We start from the raw sequence: 22,602 nt of genomic DNA, 5'->3' as shown, positions 1-22,602 counted from the left end.
GCCCAATCGGTGCAGATCACTCATATAAACAAGCAAAGCAGCATTCTAAGGGTTCAGAACTGAGTCTTTCTTTCAGTGAGGAGTCAAAGGGAAATACTAGATTGGGTTCTACTATTTTTTTTTTTTTTTTTTGCCCCCCTTTCTCGTACCTGCACGCAGACAGAATCTATTCTTTCTGTGGGACCATCTGCTGTCGCCTGCATCACTTCTCTCGCCCCATTGCCACTGTGACCAGATAACAGTGTTTATGGTTTATTCCTTTAATACAAACATTGAAATTTCTGCACTGACACATGGACATGGCTGTGACATGTAAGTACAGCAAGCCTTTAAATGACCATACTTAACCTTAACTGACTTTACTCACAGAGTAACCTGAGAATCATAATAGTGGAAGAACTGAATGACTGGGTGATGCTTTGTTATTGTTTTGTTACTGTAAACATTGCATGATCATATAGAATACATTAGAACAGAGTCAGCTGGCAGATCCATTTTAAATATTTATTTTGAAATATTGCAATGAATTCATGTTTTTTGTAATGATTTACAGGGGAATGTCAGAGCTTTACTATACAAAACCACAAAATTATATAGTTATTATTCATGTTTGACTCCCTATTTTCGATCAAGGGATCTAATTCATCACTTCAATACCCTTTTGCTTTGTTTGTCACTGTGGGGAGGGGGGGGATGCGTTATTGCTTATTGCTTGATATTAGAGGCTTAATTCTCATTTCATTTATACTGGGTGATTGATAGTGCTGCTATACAAATGTTTACTATCTGGAGGAATCAACAGTTTATCTAGACAGGCTAAGTAATGAAAGGTACCGGAAGCATGGTGAAAAAGTAGTCAGAATATTGTATTGTATAAAATTTTAATACATGGCTACAATTAATAATTGCATATATTTGCCTTCCTCTATCCTTATGATCTTCCAATAGAAACATGAATTACAGGATCCTGATCCTGCATGTGTTGCCAAATATTGACCGATTAAGTAGTACTCAAAAGGAATAAAATTATCTATTTATTTATTTATAATAATACTCTATAAAACAAATTTATTAAAGAAAATAGATGTAATAAAAAAAAAAATCTCAATATACTCTCAGTATGGAATTTTTACACATGCAATTTGGGCAATTCATTTAATTTACTCTATCGTTTTATGCAGCAAAGTATTTTTTTTATTCTTAATAACAACAGCTATAAAAACTTTAATGCTCTCTTATACACACTTTTTAGTCTATTTGGTCTTGTTTTTATTATCCCCCATGGAGGATATTTCCCTCCTGTAACCCAAATCTAAGTTCACGGTCATATAGCTAATGGTCTACAGTCTACAGAAGGTCTACAGAAATAACAGAATAAACTGTTATTTAGGGATTTAAGTTTTCATTGAGTCACTAAAATACATTTCCAGAATCATCAAAATGCTTAAGTACACACTTAAGTGTGTCAATTGCAATTAAAAAGAAAAAAGTCTTATACACTATTTAAAAAAAAAGTGTCAGTTAAAATCTGCAATGAAAATGTCATTGTTTATGAGATTAAGTAAATTCATAAAAGGGCAGAGTAGAAATTGTGACAATTTAAATAGATGCTGCCTGTCCAAAAAGACAAAACACATGGCAACCGAAACGAACCATAACCGATGTGTCCAGACATCAGCTGGCCTACTCACTTTAGTGCACTGTGTCAGCATGTTTCTCCCCAGGCTCTGACTGTCACAGCACTGTTAGAGATTAGACTGACAGGGCCTTAATCCCATTGAGCTCCTCAGTTCCCCCTGCCAGACCTCAGCACTGTGCCAGGCATGTACCCAATGGCCACACAAAGGGATGCGAGGTCTGAGACAAAGAAAAACTCCATTAAGCCACACAGATAAAGACTCAGACTAAAACTGCAGTATAGCCATCAGCAAATCACTGTTAAGACACAAAACGCTTTTCAACAGCGAACTACAATGACAGCTGGTGAAGCCTCCAGGCCATCAAGCAAAAGGAAATCACGTCATATGAACAAAGCAAAAGATGCGTTGCATTTGAACGACTGTCTCTATTTCTGTAGGTGGAGAAAAAACAGAAATGGTACGCCACCCAAAGTGTCACATTGCGATTTAACACGGTGGGCAGTGGCAGGCCACACAGACCCTTGCTGAAATCAGAGATGTTGAGCCAGGAGGACCCCAAATCACGCCCAATGCTGTAAGTGCATCTTCTTATAGTATATAAATGAAGCAATTCACTGCTAATTCTGAATGTCCTGTCAGACGATTCATATTTAATTCATTATTAATTTGCGGGGGAATTCAATTATTTATTTTTTCTCAAATCATGCAGCCCTATATCTGTGTGTCAACTTTCTTAACTAGCCCTTAACAATGGTACGACGAGCCACTGGTTTGTTGCTGCTTCGAGGTAACATGTCTGTGTGCGTTTAGAGAACTACGAGAGAAACTCCAGCCAGAGGTGACCGAGCTGATCAAACGGCAGAGGTTGAACCGCCTGTGTGAGGGGACCTGCTTTAGGAAGATCAGTGCTCGTCGCAGACAAGGTCAGTTACTCATCCACAAATCAGATTACAATTACATGTGATTCAATTCATGGATTCAGTTCCAAATTCAGAAAAGCCATTTGATGGATTTGATTGCAGTCTTATAGATGCAATGACACTAACAAACAAAAAAAACATCATATTGTACACCGGATTGATTGACAATCAGATTGGATATTAAGTTGAAGCGAGACACTGTATTCAAGCTTTTCCTATAGCTTAATGTCTATAAAGATTACACACATTTTTAATAATCTACTCAAATATAGGGCATCACAGGCTTAGGTTCCCTCGACCACCTTACCCTAATGCTTGGTTTGTTTGATGTTGCATTATATTAAACAAGGATATGAATATATTAAATGTATAATCTCATTCTGCATTTGGGGCATAAAACAGCCTATATGCAAATACTCCATTGTATCTATACAAAAAAATTCTCTATACCATTATTATTATGCCCTCTTTATTTAAAATCATATTTATCAACTTGATTGACTTTAGCAGTTAGGTCGAGCTTAAATTATGCTTTTAATCAAAAGTGATTTTCATTTACAGTGTTGTCCTACTAGTGGAAAAACTATCAAATCTGATTAGAATGGATCATTATAAGGACAATACAAAGCAAGATATTTGTGCAAGAGAGAAGAAAACAGCCAAACAATGACTTGCACGGTATAACATGCATATTTTTATATAAATACATCTCCCCTAGACAAGTTCTGGTATTGCCGTCTATCACCAAACCACAAAGTGTTGCACTATGGAGACGTAGAGGAGTTCTCACAAGGACAAATATCACACGACTCTCTCCAGGAGAAAGGTGAGAAACACTTTTTGATTATAAATGACAAAGCTGTAAATGAAAACTGCAGTCTTTTGAAATATAATGGCTTATATTTATCACATTGATTGTTAATACCATATTGATCCACAAGCTTGAAGCAGACTAGAGCTAAATGTTTTTAATGAATTTGGTTGAATATAATTTCTACAAAATTTTGAATTGGTCAACTCTCCATAACATTCCATCTTCTCTACATTCAGTGACAGTAGCAGATATCAAAGCTGTGGTAACAGGTAAAGACTGCCCACACGTGAGGGAGAAAGGAGCACTTAAGAATAAGGTAAGAAGTATTAGTTATTGTAATAAGAAACTTGACAAGTTGGTACTCACCAGACAGCTAGGTGTTGTGGATCCAAACTCAGAGCAGACAAACAAGACAGGCTGATTTTACAGGCAGAAGCTTGCAGAGGCAAAATACATGAAGTCCTTAACTTAAATAATAACTAGTAAAAACAACCCCAAGGAAAGACAACAGTGGAACACAAACAGACACGTCAACTGCTGAATACAATTAGCAATTAATCTAGTAATGCCAATGAAGTCCAAATGACGCCATCTAGTGGTTAGATGACCCTTTTCACACACTGTGTAACAAGTTTTAAAGGTGCCTTAGAATGTTTTTTATTATTATTTTATAATGTTTCCTGGGTTGCCCTTATAATGTTAGTATGTTTTTTAGATCAAAAAGTCATAATTTAGAAATAAAAGGCATTTTTCCTAGCCTGATTTTAGCCTCTGATTTGAACGCTCTGTTTGAAGGGGCGGGGGCGTGTCTGCTGTGGGATTCAGTGTAACCGGCCACTGCTGTGATTGGCTGACATCCTTGCATATGAAATAGCTATGTATTACATGTGAAACTCTCTCGAATAATTTTACTACAGCTATTATACGTTTTTACTATTACAGCTATCGAGATTAACGAATCGTGAGATGTTTTTAAAGTATTTAGATCTATTCCCATCACATAAAATGTTGCCGTGATGAGCATTTAGCAGATCACAGTCTGTTGATCGCGAGAATGAAGATCTTATAATTGTAATGCAATTTCTGCACTCTCTCTAATGTTTTCACCAATGCAAACACGATGGTGTAACTGTTACAGTAAGAGCTTCGTTGTGCAGTGTAACGTGCGTCATTGATTTCATAACGAGTTGTCCAGATAAACTCGCGCTGTGTGGAAAGATTGTTCTTTGGTCGCTTTCTGTATATAATTTATTCACAATTTAAATAAGTTTTTTTTTCATCCTACTAAAAGAAAGATGTGAAGTTGACATTTTAGTCACTGGCTTGACTTACTGATGCATAAACAGTATTGAACGATTTTGAGAGAAAGATTACCTGGCTGAACTTGAACAATTACACATAAGAAAGTGTTGCTTTGGTAGCTCGATTCGAGGCCATCTCTGTATTGGACCAAATTGAGGAAACAGTCGTCAAAATGTTTGGAAATTTCCAGAGAAAATAAAATTAGCCCATTGTTTCTTCAGAGGCTCGGATGAAGGAACTATGTTCATGTGTACATCCAAACACTGATCAACTGATATACTTCTGCTGCGCAGTTCCGCCTGTCATTGAACATGGGCTGGCATATGCAAATTTTTGGAGTCGTACATATTAATGATCCCAACTGTTGCGTCACTGTTACGACCCTATGGTTTGTATTTTGCTATCTCTGTTGTTTTGTCAGTCTCTCAGTATGTCTGTTTAGGAACGTCGTCTGATTGGTTCCTGCAGGATGATTGGAACGCCCATCTGATTGGTTCCTGCACGATGATTGCTGCTCGATCCTGATTGGTGCAGCTTGTGTTAAAAAGAGACATCACTTCCTTTACAGGAAGTCGGGAGATATTGTGTTTTGAGCAGAGAGAGAGTTTGTGATTTGAATGTTAAGAGTTTTTGAGACTGTGAGTACTGTTTGTTTATTTGTTTTGAAAGCTGTTTGTATCTGAATATCCTCATTGGTATATTTGACCCTTTGCCTGTTTACCGACACTGATTTGGACTGCCCTTTTCAGTTTGTTTGCCTGGCTGTATATATTGTAAATACTGATTGATTTTTGGGAAAGTAGGGAGCTCGACGCCATTATTTTCTTTATTGTAAACGGTTTAATCTCTGGTTTTGGTTAGGGAGATAGGTTTATTGATTGTATCTTCATTTTCTTTTCTTTTGGGTTAGGGTTTAGGAAAGAGGTTTAAATTTAAGGTTGTTTTGTTTGTTATTTTGGCTTTGTCAGCTCCTGAATCGTAAGTCCCAAATTAAGAAAAATAAATAACTTTTGTTCCAATTCCTCGCTTTTCGTTGACTCTTTCATGTTACCCCTTTTCCCCTAGACGGGGTGTAACATGAAATTGGGGGCTCGTCCCTTGGCTAGATATGTTCTATTAGCCGAATTTGTTTTGCTAGTGTTTGCCTGGGGATTTTCTTTTTGTGTGGGAGGAAATATAGAGATTGGCATGGCATCAAAATTTGAGCTCGATAAATTCACGATCGCTCCTACAGAGGAGACATTTGAAAAATGTTGCAAAGACGATTTTTTGTTAATCGCTGATTTCTTTGATATAGTTGTACCGAGAAATGCGCTTAAGAGAGAGATTAAGGAGGTACTGCATATGGAGCTTGTAAAGCAAAAGATCTTGCCTGGTGTTGAAAGTGAGGTTACGGGTGTTGCATCTTCAGCACTGTCTGAGGATTTGGATACTGTCGAGGCGGAATTCAAATTTGATGATGGGGCTCGCATGGATCCTGGTAGTCCTCCTGCACCGAAAGATCAATTGTTGGCGATCCGGTTGAAAGAACTGGAAGTGGAATTAAGCCGACAACAATACAAAAGTCAGTTGTTACATGTCCGAGCTGTTGAGCTTGAGACAAAACGAGACATCCGGTTGAAAGAGCTGGAGCTTGACCTAAAACTCGAGCAGGCCCGGCATCCACCTTCTGGGTTGCGGGGAAATACCCCTTTGCTAAGCCCAGCAGACAGCTCCTCTCCTCTCCCTACAGCGTTGCATGCGTCGCCGGTAAGTCATGAATTTGATGTTAGTAGGCAAATTTCACTAGTTCCTATATTTAGAGAGAGTGAAATAGGTGTCAACTTCACTCTCTCTAAATATAGGAACTAGTGAAATTTGCCTACTAACATCAAATTCATGACTTACCGGCGACGCATGCAACGCTGTAGGGAGAGGAGAGGAGCTGTCTGCTGTTTTCGAGCGCATCGCTGCCACATTAAAGTGGCCTAGAAATATTTGGCCTTTATTGTTACAATGCAAACTTGTTGGTAAAGCGCAAGAAGTATGTTCCGCATTGACGCTTGAGCAAAGTTTAGACTATGGCGCTGTTAAATCGGCCGTGTTAAGAGCGTATGAATTAGTTCCGGAGGCTTATCGACAGAAGTTTAGAAAACATGTGAAAACCCCCAGTCAAACATTTGTTGAATTTGCACGTGAGAAAAACACACTTTTTGAAAAATGGTGTACTGCCTGTAAAGTTACAACTTTTGAGCAATTGAAAGAGCTAATTTTAATGGAAGAATTCAAAAACTGCATTTCGGAAAAGATTGTAGTTTATTTGAATGAACAAAAGATTTTGTCACTGTCAGAGGCGGCTGTCTTTACTGATGAGTTTGTGCTCACGCACAAAGTTTATTTTCCGCCCCCACGTTCTTCACATCACACTACTGTAGATCGCCGTCACAGTTCTAGAAATGAAGTGGTTGCTCAAAAAGATCAGACTTCTGATTCTTCAATGATGTTGCGGGAATGTTTCTATTGCCATGAGAAGGGTCATTTGATTGCTGCTTGTCTTGTGCTGCAGCGGAAAAATCAGAGAAAAAGCGTAGCGTTTGTGCGTACTCACTCTTCCGATTCTTTGTTATCTATTGATCCCTCGTTTGAACCTTTTGTATGTGAAGGGACAGTGTCGTTTTCTGAGTTGGACTCCGAACCCAAACCAGTACGTATCTTGCGTGATACGGGCGCCGCGCAGTCATTTATTCTAGCAAATGTGCTCCCGTTTTCCTCACAGTCTAGTTGTAACTCTGATGTTTTAGTTCAGGGAATGGAACTTGGTGTAGTCAGAGTTCCCTTGCATTCTGTATATTTACGTTCTGACGTTGTGACTGGTTTAGTTAAAGGTGCTCTAAGCGATGTCATGTGTTTTTTAGGCCAAAACATTTTTTGTCATATACAGCAAACATCTCCTCACTATCCGCTGGCTGCCTGTCCCCTGAACACACTGTAAAGAAACGCGATCTCTGTAGACAGCCCATGCTTCACAAACAGCACCAAAAACAAACTGCAGCGACCCGCTCCCCAAAACATAACAAACTGTTCCAGCCAATGACCGACAAGAAGGGTTTGGGGGTGTGGTTTGGGGGGTTAGTGTGCGGATGAGGAGGAGGGAGGGTCTAGCTAGCCTCCGTTTTGTTTGACAATAGTTCGAACGTCAACAAGAAGTGACGTCACCCAGGATCGCTTAGAGAACCTTTAAAGTGGCCGTACGTACTCAGTTACCATTGAAAGGAATCTCTCTTATTCTGGGGAATGATTTAGCCGGAAGTAAAGTTTCTTGTCTTCCCGAGGTCACTGATGTACCTTGTGCATCAGAAAATGATGTGTTGACTCAGGAATTTCCTACTGTATTCCATTCTTGTGTTGTGACTCGAGCGCAAGCTCGTAAGTTTGAAAATGAGATTGATCTCTCTAACTCCTTCATGAGTTCAGATTTTCCAGGTGTTGAGGATTCTGTAAATGCTCGTTCAGAGAATTTGAGTTTTGAATCTAGATTTGACTTTCCTTTTGACAGAAAACAGTTAGTAGAGGCACAAAATGCTGATGATACTTTGACTTCACTTATTTCTGCAGTGATTGATAAGTCCGAACTACCCGATCACGCTGTTGCTTATTTTTTAGATGACGGTGTGCTCATGCGTAAAAGGAGTCCTGAGAACTTGAAGCATGACTGGAGTGCTGTTTTTCAGGTAGTCCTTCCAAAGTCTTACAGAGACTATGTGCTGAGTGTGGCTCATGATCATGAACTTTCTGGCCACCTAGGTATCAAGAAAACCTATATACTAATCTCTTGAAACATTTTTTCTGGCCCGGAATGAAGTCCACTGTGTCCCAGTATTGTCGTTCTTGCCATGATTGTCAAATTGCTGGAAAACCGAATCAGGTTATTTCACCAGCCCCCTTAAAGCCTATCCCAGTGATGAATGAACCATTCGAGAAGCTTGTGATTGATTGTGTTGGTCCTTTACCAAGAACTAAGTCTGGTCACTCGTACTTATTAACTTTGATGTGCTCTGCTACTAGGTTTCCAGAAGCCATTCCACTACGTTCGTTGAAGACCCCTACAATTGTGAAAGCAATTGTAAAATTCTGTGCAACCTTTGGTCTACCTAAGTTTATTCAGTCTGATCAAGGATCTAATTTCATGTCTAGAGTATTCCGTAAGGTAATGAAAGAGCTGAACATTCAACATTGCGTATCTAGTGCCTATCATCCTCAGTCTCAAGGCGTGCTTGAAAGATTTCATCAGACTCTTAAGACCATGATTAGAACTTACTGTCTCCAGCATAAGAAAGAGTGGGACGAGGAGGTTCCTCTTCTGTTGTTTGCTGTTCGCAATACGGTACAAGAATCACTTGGATTCAGTCCAGCCGAGTTAGTTTTTGGACATTGTCTGCGAGGTCCATTAAAGGTGTTACAAGAACAGTTACTCTCTGAAAGTCAGTCGGTTACTCCTTGTAAGAATGTGCTAGAATCAGGGATCACCAACCCTGCTCCTGGAGGGCTACTGTCCTGCAGACTTCAGATCCAACCCTGTTCCAACACACATGCATGTAATTATCAAGTAACCCTGAACAGCTTGATTAGCTGGTCCAGGTGTGTTTGATTGGGGTTGGAACTAAAATCTGCAGGACAGTAGCTCTCCAGGAGCAGGGTTGGTGACCCCTGTGCTAGATCATGTGAGTTCATTTCGTGAACGTTTACATTCAGTGTGGCAATTAGCACAACAGTCACTAGCAAACTCCCAGTCTCGTATGAAAAGCAGATATGACAAAAAGTCTGTTCAACGCTCATTCAAGGTTGGTGATCAAGTTCTTGTATTGCTGCCTTTGCCTGGCTCAGCTCTACAAGCAAAGTTTGCGGGGCCGTATGTGATTGAGGAAAAGTTAAGTAATACTGACTACGTAGTACGAACTCCTGAAAGAAAGCGAAAGACTCGCATATGCCACATAAACATGCTTAAACTGTATGTCTCTCGACCTAACTCTAAAGATTCTGCCGATTCTCCAGTGTCTACTCCTGCTGTTGTAACTTCTGTGGATGTGGTTCCTTCTGAATACTCTCCTTCTATTGAGGATCTTCACTTAGGAAGTGCTTGCCTTTCTGGTGCTCGTTTGCAAAATTCGGAAACTCTTGTAAGTCTCAGTTCTAAACTTTCACATTTATCCAGATCGTCCCAAAGTGATCTGATACAGTTAATTGATAGATACTCTACACTTTTCTCAGATGTACCTACTGTGACTAATGTGTTGAAACATGACATTGATGTTGGTGATCATCGTCCAGTTAAGCAGAACGCTTATCGTGTCAATCCTGTCAAGCGTGAGATAATGAAACAAGAAACCCAGTATCTCATTGAAAATGGTCTGGCTGCGCCAAGCTCTAGTCCATGGTGTTCTCCTTGTTTAATAGTTCCAAAACCTGATGGGACCTCACGTTTTTGTACGGATTACCGGAGAGTTAATCAGTTAACAAAGTCAGATTCTTACCCTCTTCCCAGAATGGAGGATTGTATTGATCGCATTGGAAGCGCTAAGTTTGTAACTAAGTTGGACTTGCTTAAAGGGTATTGGCAGGTGCCGCTTACCGAGCGTGCTTCTGAGATCTCAGTAACAGTCACAGTCGGTGTTATGTGGAGATTCGCCTATTTTTCAGGGGTGTTTTTCAAAAACGAGATTTAAGTAAGGAGAAAACAATGGTGTTTGAGACTCACTGTATGTCATGTCCATGTACTGAACCTTGTTATTTAACTATGCCAAAATAAATTTAATTTCACATTCTAGGGCATCTTTAATCTTGCATCATCAGCATCGTAAATCCTGCAAAGTTTTTTTTTTTTTTTTTTTTTTTTTGTCAGGAATAAAAACGAGGATGTGAGGGATTGACGTTCAATGAATAGAATTGCCTTACAACTTGCCAATTGTGCTTATGAGTGCATATATGAGGTCTGAGAGAGGAATATCTATCTATCTAAGGGATATTCATCTCTCAAACCTAATTTTATGAACTGAATCTCTTTAGTTTTAAATTGACCTTGTTGGAAATTCAGCACTCCAGCTGGGTGACTTTGGGAGGAGGGTGTAATGGCGACAGAAGCCATCTGTTTTGCAAAAGCACCGGTAGTAAAGTGCAAGTGGGAATTGTGGGACAGTAAGTGAGGTCAGGTGCGTTGCAGGGTTGGAGATCACGACTCTTCCTCTGCTTTTCAGGAGCTGCTGGAGCTGGCTTTTTCCATTCTCCATAACTCTGATGAATACCTGAACTTCATTGCTCCAGACAAGCATGAGGTGAGTATCAGGATATACAAAGCCAGAACAGTAATAAAATGTATACTTCTCCCATGGAAAGATAAAGAACCTTTGTTCTTTATAAGATAACAATATCACCTCATGATGTGGACATCAAAGCCATTAAAAGTAGGCCTAAGTTGTATGATCATTAATGAGCTGCTTGAATTAATGCATCATCCTTAACAATACTCTATTTATAAATTCCTTTCTTTTTTTTATTCACTAGTTCTGTATTTGGACTGATGGCTTGAATGCTCTTTTGGGAAAAGAGATGACAAGTGAGCTCACAAAATCAGATATGGACACTCTGGTTACTATGGAGCTGAAACTTCGCCTCTTGGACCTTGAAAACATTCAGATTCCTGACGTCCCTCCTCCTGTTCCCAAAGAGCCCAGCACTTACGACTTTGTTTACGACTTTACCCAGCAGCACACTTGAGACTGGAATAAAGTCCTTACTCAAGCTGAAAATCAGCTGTAAGGAAGGAGTACTCACCTTTTTGCTATCTGTTCCCTCTTTCCTCTTATATGGACGGAATCATGTTCAGATCATACATTTTCCTCTAGATTGTGACTATGATGTGATGCTTTAGTTTTCTTTTTCCTTTAAATGCCTCTCATGACTTCTGCAAAGAGAAAAACTCACAGTAACATTTCTTCTGTCGCCAGTTTTAATGAACTCAAATTGGGGTATCATTCACAACGTTTTGTGTAAGTATATGTCTAGTGTAACACTGAGAATTGATTTGTTTCACAATCATATAAAATAAAATTAAGTCTACATTTACATTAAGTCATAACCACATACAACTCACTCACAGGACAGTTACATTATTGTGCTAGTCATTGGACTGAAGAATGATTCCAGAGTAATCAAGTCAACTAAATGACACTGAACATTAAAGTTAAAAGATTATTTCCAATGTCAAAATATATACTGGTCCCCATTTGGCTTCTACATTTAAGATATACTGTATATACACACACATCCAGTAAGCTAGAATTATTATAGCAGCAGGTGTTTTGAAAACAGATTTTAGCATTTAAGATAAAAAGGCCATTGATTGATTTCTCTACCAAAACATGTGACATCCACACTGCCTTCCTGTTCTTTAATATACAGTTTGAATTACAATACATTTTGAGTTTAAGCATTACCACTGTAGTTTCATTCATACCGCCAAAGTTTGGATGGACAATTTGGACTTTTGAAGTGCCATCCCAAACACTTTGAACATGTCATTGTATCCACCCTGAGAGATCATTGCGCTGTTCACTCAGAAAATCATAATTGAGTTTTCATTGACATCATAAACTCTCTTAAAAATAAAGGTTCCAAAAGGGATTTTTTTAAGCAATGTCAAAGAACCATTTTTGGTTCCCCAAAGAATCTTTCCATGAACATTTCTTAAAATAACTTTAGATAATTAATTTAAAGAACATTTTAAAAATCTAAAGAACCTTTTATGGAATGTAAATTTTCAGTTAATGTTAAAGGTTATTCATGGAACCATAGATGCAATAGAGAACCTTTATTTTTAGAGCATACTACTAAAATATTTATTGTTAGATTGAGTCAAAAAGCCTCAACATATGCCAACTCAAAACTATAATCTAAGTTCCACTCCACACAAATGGAGTATAATAATTATATAATAAGAAAAATGTATTTTAAAACTTTAGACAATTTCTAAAATATATACACATGCACTATACCCAAATCAAATCTTTATTCATTGTTTGCTGCAAGTGAATATTTTCGCTATTTAAGGTCACAGATCAGAGCTTTTTGATAAACAGTTCCAATGAGCAGCTTTCCTCTATATGGGGTTGCCACTGAAGAAGCGATGATCACACTGCCGTCATCTGCATACACCTGAGTCACCCGGGGCTTTTCAGAGAGGATGTTCTCAATCCTGATAACCTACAGGAGAACATATATTTTTAAGACAGAAAATAGTACGAAGAGAAAGGGGAAAGGGATTGGAAGACCATTCAAGATGAACATGACAGCTCAACATATTTGAACCTATAGGCTCAACCCATGGCTCAAGCATTTACACACCTCAGAACCAGGTGGATCATTCGGATCATGAAATACACATTTGAGACCATTTGGGTGGCAGCCCAGCCACAGATCTCCAGATTCACGGTCCACCTCAATGTTGTCACAGAGTGAGTCCACATCAACTTCCTGGGTAAGAAAAACGAACATGCAGTAAAATTAACAATAGAAGTCAAGAATGCTTGGCTTTTTAAATTAAAAGTTTTATTTGAAGCTAACACAACTAATAAAGACAGAATTCTATCTATACAAAAATAAATATTCTATTTGGGATAAAAGAAGGTGTGAACATTTCATGTAGTTTGGCGTTTACCTTCACATGAGATAATACAGTGATTTTCTTTATTTCCAGGACAACAATTGTGTGCTTCAGAATATTTGACACATACAAATGCCTGAAATGACATGTTATTTGTATTAATAACATATAAAGAGGGGATAATTCCACAAAAAAACGCTTTGATAATATTACATTATGAATGCTTTAATGAATGCAAATCATGGCTTTTTTCTGCAACTTGCCTTTTGTTGGGTGAGATATTAATGCCGTTGGCAGATAGGAAACCCCCTGCCACAACCTGCACGGTCTCAGGGCTGTAGTAGACCACGTCACACCAGGGCAAAGAGAGTAAGGGCTCCACAAACTTGAGAATCTCATTAGTGAAGTAATGATCATTGGTGGCATAAAAACTTTCGGCCCCCACAGCTACTATGTCATTCACACTAACAAATGCACATACATTTGGGAATTTATACTTTGATTAGATTTGGGGTTATAGAAATACTGTGTTTTGAAGAAGCACATACTTGTGCAGAAGTTCATGCTTGATGGTCTTGATGTGTTGAAGAGAATTTTCCTTCTCAACAAATCTGAAAATCTCCACTTGGCTTTTGCCTTGAGGATGATTAACAACAAACACATATATGGCAGCATCTGTAGTGAGAGAAGAAGAATTCATGCAATATTAGACTTCTATCAAACTCATCCATTTACAGTAGATTTAGGGTTAGTTCCATAGATATACATAATAAAGGCTAGATGTCTTACGGCGGAGTCTCTAACGTCATCACCGGCGGCCATCTTGTCACAGGCAACCTTTCTGGCGGTACCTGAGTTAAGGTGAGTGATCTGCACGAACACAAATACTCTTATCTCGCTGAAATCTTGACGGATTTACAAACGGTTTGGTTTCTTACAAACGTTATTAACGTGGCTATAATTCTGGATGCTTGAACATGTTGAAATTGCAGCTTTTCTTTTCGAAAAACAACTTAATCGTGCAGCATAGTTGTGTATCACAGCTACTTGCGCAAGTTATCAAGGCTGAGACCACAATCGAGCTGTTCAATTATATAGGTTTTACTGACACTAATAACGATTTTTATGACAACTAATCTTTTGTCTAAATTACAATCTTTGTGGATGTGGTTGTAGTTATTAGCTGGCTAATAACAAGAAGCTGTGAGTGTGGTTGTAACTTGTATTATTAGGAACAGTGATCTCTGAAGTAAGCACAGTGCTTACAAAATTATTTTATTAAAATAGTAATATTCATATTCTAAAAGTGTGTGTGTATATGTATATATATATATATATATATATCATGTTGCCATTCTGTACACTGAGTTTTAGTAGCCTATATATTGATTTAACATAAATACCTTGTGCGTGTGTATATTCATTGCACCTATCTGTTCTGTTCAATGTTATTTTCATATGGAAGTCCATTGTTATAATTTTTCATAAGTATGCACTGTCATAACCACATCTCTGACGTTTATAACAAACCAACCGGTTTGAAAATCGGTAGAAAATTGAGCATTTAAAAAGTACATGCACCATTAAAACACAATGTTACGAGTGAGCGAGCTGACTGTGGCAAGATGGCCGCCAGGTATGGACGTCGACCTCCATTGGCCAGCAGCGCGGACGAGACATCTAGCCTTTATTATGTATGTCTATGGTTAGTTCACCCAAAAATAAAACTTATCCGATAATTTACTCACCCTCAAGCCATCCTAGGTGTATATTACTTTCTTCTTTCAGCCAAACACAATCAGAATTATATTAAAAAATATCCTGGCTCTTCCTGGCTCTTCCAAGCTATAATGGGAGTGAATGGTGCCTTAGATTTTGATGCCCAAAAAAAGCGCATCCATACATCATAAAAGTAATCAATATGGCTGCAGGGGGTTATTAAAGGCCCTCTAAAGCAAAGCAATGTGTCTTTGTAAGAAAAATATTCATATTTATAACTTTTTAAACTAGAATCACTGGCTTCTGTACAAGAGTCAAGTTTCGGATGAAGAGTGAACTCTGACCCGACGCATGATGTATTGACGAACGTGGAAGCACAGAGGATAGAGCAAAAAAACAAAACCAGAATAAAAACAAAAAAAAACACCAGTCATGAACTAGAAGCCTAAACCGAGAATTTTTAAAGAAAAATGTCAGAGGAGCTTGAGTTTGTTGCCCAGCCCTATTTGTTTGAACCGCAAGAGGCATCTACCCTCACCTAAGCTTACGCTACTCCATCATACGTCAGGTCAGAGGTCACTCTTCCGCCGGAACTAGACTCTCCGTGAACGTGCAGACGGACGTTACCAGAAGCTAATGATTACAGTTTATAAAGTTATAATTCTGGATATTTTCTTACAAAAACACATCGCTTCGCTTCAAAAGGCTTATATTTACCCCCTGGAGCCGTATGGATTACTTTTATGATGGATGGATGCACTTTTTTGGGCTTCAAAATCCCAGTTTTTATTCACTCCCATTATAAAGCTTGGAAGAACCAGGACATTTGTTAATATAACGATTTAACATTTTAAAATTTCTACCTCACCTGTGTGTAGGTATTATAAATTAAACAATATCAATGTAAATATAGACAGAATTCAACCTGGAATGCAACTTTTCTTGTTTATGTATATATTTATTTAATGAAAATGCCAAACCTTTGTCATCTGTGTACACGCTGATTCCATGTGGATTAAAAGAGTCTTTGTCAAACTGACCCTTGATGCTCAGTGCTTTAAGTTTCAGTTCAGAATTCAACAGATTCAGGGTATAGATCTTTCCAGGATCGTCTGAATAGGATGGTAAGCCTGGATACTTCAAGCCCTTTGTGCAATTAATTTGAACATATTTAAAAATTTTGTTGCATTTAAATTGTCAAATAAACTCAGCAGCTGAGCATATCAATAGACATGTGCTTTTAGTGAAAACGACTGTTGCTAACATTAAATTAAATGATTGGGAACAATATATATCTGAATAACTAATCAAAATACTCAGTAATAATTTTTAAGTTATGAGTATGACATACAGTGCTCAGAAAAGCCAATCCATCTTCAAGTATGGTGATATCTTCAGCCCCAAAATCTGATAAAACATAAAAATAACACCAAAGATTACAAAAACATCCACATTCGCAGTGTCAGAAACTTTTGCTTCTTCAATTGTACACACAAAAATTACATTGTACCAATAAGACATTATTTTTCATGAACCTCAAGGTTTATAATTTATATAACTAACATGGCATTAGGTTCAGATTAGTTAATTGAATCCAGCTAAAGACACGTGACCAGAAAAGAAGGCGATCAACCCAAAGGTGTTTGCTTACCTATGCCATCAATTAGGTGACAGTTAGGAAGGTAGTTCTGAGTTAGTTCTCTGTAGGAAAGTGTTAAATGCCTGTGGAGAAAGTAAAACGACACGTGGTGTAAAATATATGACAATGCTTACTGTCATGTGCAATAATGATGTAAAACTACAAATGAATAGGCCCATGTCAATAAGTAGCAACAAAGATCAGAACAACATGTAGTCAAACGTTTATTGCAATAGTTAAACAGTTTGCTTTAAAGCAACGGTAATCGCAGCAATCGTTATGTAATGATCGGACACATCAACCAACCTTAATGAACTGAGCCTTTCTCCGATCAAAACTGCAAGAGCAATAACAGCGAGCGAGAGAACTGCTAACTTGCCCATGTCTGAAACTCAGGCGCTGCCCCTTCCTCGCTCTGGTCTAAGTGCACAAACATTATTAACCCTTGCCAAACACTAATCACAGCTGCCAAACATCCCCACCTACTGTTCGAACTACGCACTACAATATTGGCATCCCAGTTGTTTGTTTCTTCTTTGATCCGTTCTTTTGGCTTTTCCAGCCACCTCCGTACAGCTATTGATGCGTAATGTGCCCTTTTTTTAGGTGTGCGTGTAAATAAAGAGATTTTTTATTAATTTTTTTATTTATTTATTGGTTTGATAAATGTAGGCATAATGTAGATTAGGATGCCTGTCAAAAGTTTGGAAACAATACCAATTTTTAAATGTTTTTGATAGCAGTCTCATATGCTCGCTACATTATTTAATCAAAAATACAGTAAAAACTGTAATATTGTGAAATATCATTACAATTTAAAATCATTTTAATACATTTGGAGAATCATTTTGAAAAACGTATTTCTATGATGGCAACGCTGAATTTTCAGCATCATTACTCCAGTCTTCAGTGTCACTTGAGTTGTAATTTGGTGCTCAAGAAACATTTCTTATATTATTATCAATGTTGAAAACAGTTTTTCCTGCTTAACATTTTTGTGGAAACAGGGATAGCCTACCATTCAAACATTTGTGGTAAAAAATAAAAAAAGAGATAAATTAATAGCCTATCATGATCAAGGATGCTTTAAATTGATCAAAAGTGACAGTGAATATATGTATAATGTTACAAAAGATTTCTATTTAATAAATGCTTTAATAAATTTAATAAATACATTTAATAAATGCAAATAAATTCTGCTCATTGAACTTTATTCATCAGAATCCTGAAAAAGGTATCAGTATTTCCACAAAAAAATGTTAAGCAGCACAAATGTTTTCAACAAACATTGATAATAATAATAATAAGATATGTTTCTTGAGCATCAAATCTGCATATTATAATGATTTCTGAAGGATAATGTGACACTGAAGACTGCAGTAATGATGCTGAAAATTATGCTGGAGTAATGATGCTGAATATAAATATCTTATTTGGGTGTAAAAGTAAATTGAACAAGGTATTTAACATGTCTATCAAGGTAGGGGATTGTGTAATATCAAACAGAACTATATTGTTAAGGATCTCAGATGTGTCCATGACAATGATTTTAGTGGTGCAAGTATGGCTATGAAAACTTAATGCTAGGATAAAATGTATTGATATATGTTACTTTTCTTAAAATCTAAAAGTACCAGCATCTTGTTTAGTGCAATGTCATTTTATTGGATGTCTGATTTGTCCCATGTATATGGATAACTTACAAAAATCTCAAAATAAATTGATACGGAAGGTTTTAGGTTTTATTTGTTTTACGTTGATGTATCCCATTTTAGACATCTCAATTGGTTATAAAAAGCAGAGTAAAACTAAAAATGGTACACAATAATCAATAAAAGAGCTACATATTTTAATATGTCTCTAGGGTAAGTGAGAAACATTATTATAATACTAGGTAAAGTCTTGTGGATATTAAATTATTTCATTTTAAAACTAGGACCTCAATGGAAAGTTTTTAACTTTATTGTGTTATCAATTGACAAATTGGTATTTCACTATAGGCAATTTTTTTGTCTAATAAATCAAATCAAATCAAAGCTTTGCCATCACAGGATTAAATTACATTTTAAAATAGATTCAAATAGAAATGTTTAATTTGTAATAATATTTTGCAATATTACGTTATTACTGTATTTTTTATTTTAAAAAATTGTAGCCTTGGTGAGCATAAGAGACTTTTTTCAAAAACATTAAAAAAAATGGTAACGTTTTCATTCTTTTGACAGGTACAATATATGTAAAATATTTTTAATTAACTACTAGGCCTAATCAACCAAAACAATTAGGCCTACATTTATTAATATATTGCATTAATAAATCACACAGTAAATTAAATATATTAAACAAATATTGAAAATCTATTATTTATAAGTGGCAGTTTTGTCCTTGCTTCATCAATGTTTTATGTAATGTATTTTTTTTTAATACTGATCAATGACATTTTTGCAAATTTTCGCTTATTTTGCTTGGGAATATCTGGCAACACACTGGTAACACAGGTTCTCGGTTCTCTCGTATTGCGTAAGTTGCTTACGCTACGGGTAAAGTCATCTTTTCTCGAGATCTGAAGCCAAAAATTATCCTTAATTTTGTATTTATTGTCAACGCAGTGCAGCAGACAGCAGACCATAGCAGACTGAGTAAGTGTGCTCATTGGCTGTCCTGCGGCAAATGCAGCAGCCGCTGAACTCTGATTTTCATCTCTTCAGCGAAGCTCTCCGCATCGCTGATCTTGAGAGGCCGCCGCCGTCGAATCAAGCGACCAGCAAGCTCAGGAAGTAACTGAAGAAGCCAGCCGTCTTCGCCACCTTCAGCGACCCGTGCCTGCTACACTATCCGGCGACAGTATCCTTTTAAGCCTTCTCTCTGTGTGTGTTCGCCGGCGCGACACACACTCTTATATCTAATAGAGCGCGAGGCGTGTTTATCAAAATGCCTCGCTCCACCTGCGGCTCGTGCCGCGCCCCGCTCATCGCTGGAGACCGCCATCTCATCTGCGCTCTCTCCCTGGGCCGCGAGCACGCCGCCAGCGCACTCTCTTTGGGCGGCTGCCCTGAGTGCGAAGAGCTGTCAATGACGACCCTGCGGGCTCGACTTGAGCTCTTTAAAGATGTCGCTCCGCCTGTCTCTGCTGGGCCGAGCAGGAAGAAGCGCCGCTCCCAGAGACCCCCGGAGACCGACTTGGCACCCAGAAGCCCGCCGGAACCTTTCCCTCGAGCTTCTCTCTCGTCTTCCCCGCCCCTCCTCTCTGACGCGCAGCCGCCGGTTCCCGCCCACGCCGCCGCCGCTTCAGAGGACGAGGCGGATGATCTGAACATGGACGCCGCCGCTGACAGCTGCTCTCTTCTGGCATCTGACAGCGAGGAATGGTCCAGTTCGCACTCGTCAGTCCAGGAGGCCGGCCGTACTCGGGCTGGCGTTGATGCGGAGCTTCTGTGCCTCCTCACCAAGGCTGTCGATCAACTCGGCCTTGAGTGGTCAGCGACTGAGGAGCCCACACCGAACAGGCTCGACGGATACTTTCTCCATCACCGCCGCCAAGCGCCCGCATCCAGGACTGCGCCTTCCTACCGGAGCTCCATGCCGAACTCGCCAAGTCGTGGAACGCCCCTTTCTCCGCGAGAGTCCGCTCGCACGCCTCCTCGACGCTCTCTCAGGTTGACGGCGCCGTCGAGAAAGGGTATAACTCTATTCCCCCGGTGGAAGAAGCAGTTGCAGCGCACCTTTGCCCGCCCTCTGGATGGCGTTCAAAGGCTGCCCTCCCCTCTAAGGCCTGCAGGATCACTTCAGCCCTTGTCGGCCGCGCTTTCGCCGCCGCCGGACAGGCCGTTTCAGCCCTGCACTCCATGGCGGTTCTACAGATTCTCCAGGCCGATCTCCTCCGCGAACTGGACGAGAAGAGCTCGGACCCTTCTTTTATTTATCATCTATCTTCTTCCATTAGGCAATATTTTCAGACATCGTGGCATTCACTTTCACTCATATGCAGATGACACACAGCTTTATGTATCTACCAAGCCCACTGCCACACTTCCCCTAAACACCCTTGTAAGTCCGTCTAATTCGAGCCAACTGCGGTCCTCGATTAGAGGTGAAGGTCTCAACGCGCGTTCCGTCTCTTCCAATGGCAAAGGGATTTTTAATTAAATGCAATACATTATCTTATGTATTAACTCGTTTCATCTGACTCCATAAAATGAAAGTGTTTTGCAATGATATCTGTGCATCATTAAGTATACGTTACTGTTTGACTATTCCTTTTAACTCCAATGAAAATAAAGTCAAAGTCTGTTAGAATAATCAAATATAACAATTTATTATGTCAGGTAAATGTATTATAACAATTCCATAATCAATTGAAAGATAATCAATGCCAATCATCAAATGTTCTAGAACAAAGAGGAAAATCTTTTACCCGACATGAAATACATGAATGCTGAGTCTCGGCGACTCAGCCTCCACGGGCCGATCTGAGATACAGAAAAGGCCACGATCCCTTGCTGCCTTCCATTAAATAGCCAGACCTCATTTCATATGTAAACCTGTTTTCACAGTGGAAATCCCCCCCCCCCCCCCCCCCCAGACTTACTGGGGGCAGAAGTTGATTTACATGGTACCATTTGCTAACAGTGGAAATTAGCATTAGCCGCGTTTCCACTGTCGGGCCAGTGCTAGGCTAGGGCTTTAAACGGGCCGTGCCGGGCTAATAGCCTCGGGCCAGTAGCACCTGGCCTGCGTTTCCACTGTCGGGCCAGAAGCTCCACAGCGCGTCACTAAAACACGCCTGCAACACGCCTCTCTGGAACAACGTCACACTAACCCATCATTTCACCAACAAATGGAAGTTTTATCAGAAAACTAATCAGAAAGAAATCACTGGAAACAGCGTGCATCGCAAAACACTTTTAAAATCCAATCTTTCATCAGTTTCCATTGGGGAGGATGTCATACCAGTCTCTAAACAGGTAAAGAGCCTTGGAGTTATTTTGGACAGTACCCTTTCATTTTCCAACCACATCAATAATGTCTGTCGGACGGCTTATTATCACCTCAGAAACATCTCCAGACTGCATCCCTCACTTTCGCAACACTCCACTGAAGTTCTTGTCAACACTCTGGTGACCTCTCGGATCGACTATTGCAATGCGATCCTGCAAGGAATCCCCAATAAATTACTCCACCGTCTCCAAAACTCAGCTGCACGCATCATTACCCGTACCAAATCTATTGATCATGTCACACCCCTGCTGATTCAACTGCACTGGCTCCCCATATCACAACGAATCAACTTTAAAGTCTTGTTAATGACATTCAAATCTCTGCACAACCTCATCCCATCATATATCACAGAATTACTACAGACTTAAATACCCACGCGCTCACTCCGTTCATCATCAGCAGGATTACTGGCAACTACAGACATCAGACTGTCCACAATGGGAGCTAGGGCCTTCTCCCATGCTGCACCAAAACTCTGGAATTCTCTTCCCCCTCATATTCGTGCCATAGACTCCATTTCACAGTTCAAAACCACTCTCAAAACTCATCTTTTCAAGTCAGCCTAGCCTATAAACTTTAAGCACCTCACCTCTCTCTCCATCAGCATTAGTCTGTTGGATGCTTTTATACTTTTATGCTTTTAATTATAAATTTATTTTTCTCAATAGCTAATACTATTTTTACTTCTATTTTTGTTGAAAGGTGACCTTGGGTGGTCTGAAAGGCGCCTAAAAATTAAATGTATTATTATTATTTATCTTCGCAGCGTGACGGACCTTTCCCTTCGTGCCACGAAGTCAGCGGCCCAGGCTCTCCTAGTAGCTCAAGGGAGGAAAAGACGGCTAAGCCCCGCGCGGCCGGGCCGCCGTCAAAACTCTCCGCTCTGTCAGTCCCCGAAGCCTCGGCTACTGCAGATGTGTATTTCGCAGCCAACG

General features: G+C 39.2%; 2 protein-coding genes across 3 annotated transcripts; one reads left to right on the top strand and one right to left on the bottom strand.

Annotated features, from left to right (window-relative positions):
• Positions 1-11,776, top strand: si:dkey-56f14.7 (engulfment and cell motility protein 1). Its single transcript, XM_056267709.1, has 7 exons — positions 1-312; positions 2,078-2,214; positions 2,451-2,563; positions 3,279-3,386; positions 3,611-3,690; positions 10,907-10,984; positions 11,214-11,776. The coding sequence occupies exons 2-7, from the start codon at positions 2,177-2,179 to the stop codon at positions 11,424-11,426; spliced, it is 630 nt and encodes a 209-aa protein (XP_056123684.1). The 5' UTR covers positions 1-312; positions 2,078-2,176; the 3' UTR covers positions 11,427-11,776.
• Positions 11,777-12,700: 924 nt separating this feature from the next.
• LOC130101855 (serum paraoxonase/arylesterase 2-like) lies at positions 12,701-17,066 on the bottom strand. 2 transcript variants are annotated; one of them, XM_056267707.1, is made up of 9 exons: positions 16,976-17,066; positions 16,682-16,752; positions 16,382-16,437; positions 16,011-16,176; positions 13,860-13,986; positions 13,575-13,775; positions 13,366-13,447; positions 13,053-13,181; positions 12,701-12,911 (listed from the first exon to the last, which is right to left on the bottom strand). In XM_056267707.1, exons 1-9 carry the CDS (start codon positions 17,050-17,052, stop codon positions 12,750-12,752), a joined length of 1,071 nt encoding a protein of 356 aa, XP_056123682.1. In that variant the 5' UTR covers positions 17,053-17,066; the 3' UTR covers positions 12,701-12,749. The 2 variants fall into 2 exon arrangements, with proteins under 2 accessions (XP_056123682.1, XP_056123683.1); XM_056267708.1 differs by having other exon boundaries at positions 12,815-12,903.
• Positions 17,067-22,602: the final 5,536 nt, after the last annotated feature.

The sequence above is a fragment of the Rhinichthys klamathensis genome, unplaced genomic scaffold, assembly GCF_029890125.1.
Source record: "Rhinichthys klamathensis goyatoka isolate OS25496 unplaced genomic scaffold, OSU_Roscu_1.1 h1tg000262l_1, whole genome shotgun sequence".
Taxonomy (NCBI): domain Eukaryota; kingdom Metazoa; phylum Chordata; class Actinopteri; order Cypriniformes; family Leuciscidae; genus Rhinichthys; species Rhinichthys klamathensis.
Note: the sequence above shows the minus strand (reverse complement) of the source record. Positions and strands in the feature narration are given on the sequence as shown.

Excerpts from the sequence above, each read along its gene's own strand:
- si:dkey-56f14.7 (XM_056267709.1), top strand. The coding sequence starts at position 2,177 with ATGTTGAGCCAGGAGGACCCCAAATCACGCCCAATGCT. Across the intron at positions 2,215-2,450 it reads CCCAAATCACGCCCAATGCT|AGAACTACGAGAGAAACTCC; the intron begins GTAAGTGCATCT and ends GTGTGCGTTTAG. Across the intron at positions 2,564-3,278 it reads CAGTGCTCGTCGCAGACAAG|ACAAGTTCTGGTATTGCCGT; the intron begins GTCAGTTACTCA and ends CATCTCCCCTAG.
- LOC130101855 (XM_056267707.1), bottom strand. The coding sequence starts at position 17,052 with ATGGGCAAGTTAGCAGTTCTCTCGCTCGCTGTTATTGCTCTTGCAGTT. Across the intron at positions 16,177-16,381 it reads GATTGGCTTTTCTGAGCACT|GGCTTGAAGTATCCAGGCTT; the intron begins GTATGTCATACT and ends AATTGCACAAAG. Across the intron at positions 13,987-16,010 it reads CGTGTACACAGATGACAAAG|ATGCTGCCATATATGTGTTT; the intron begins GTTTGGCATTTT and ends CTCTCACTACAG.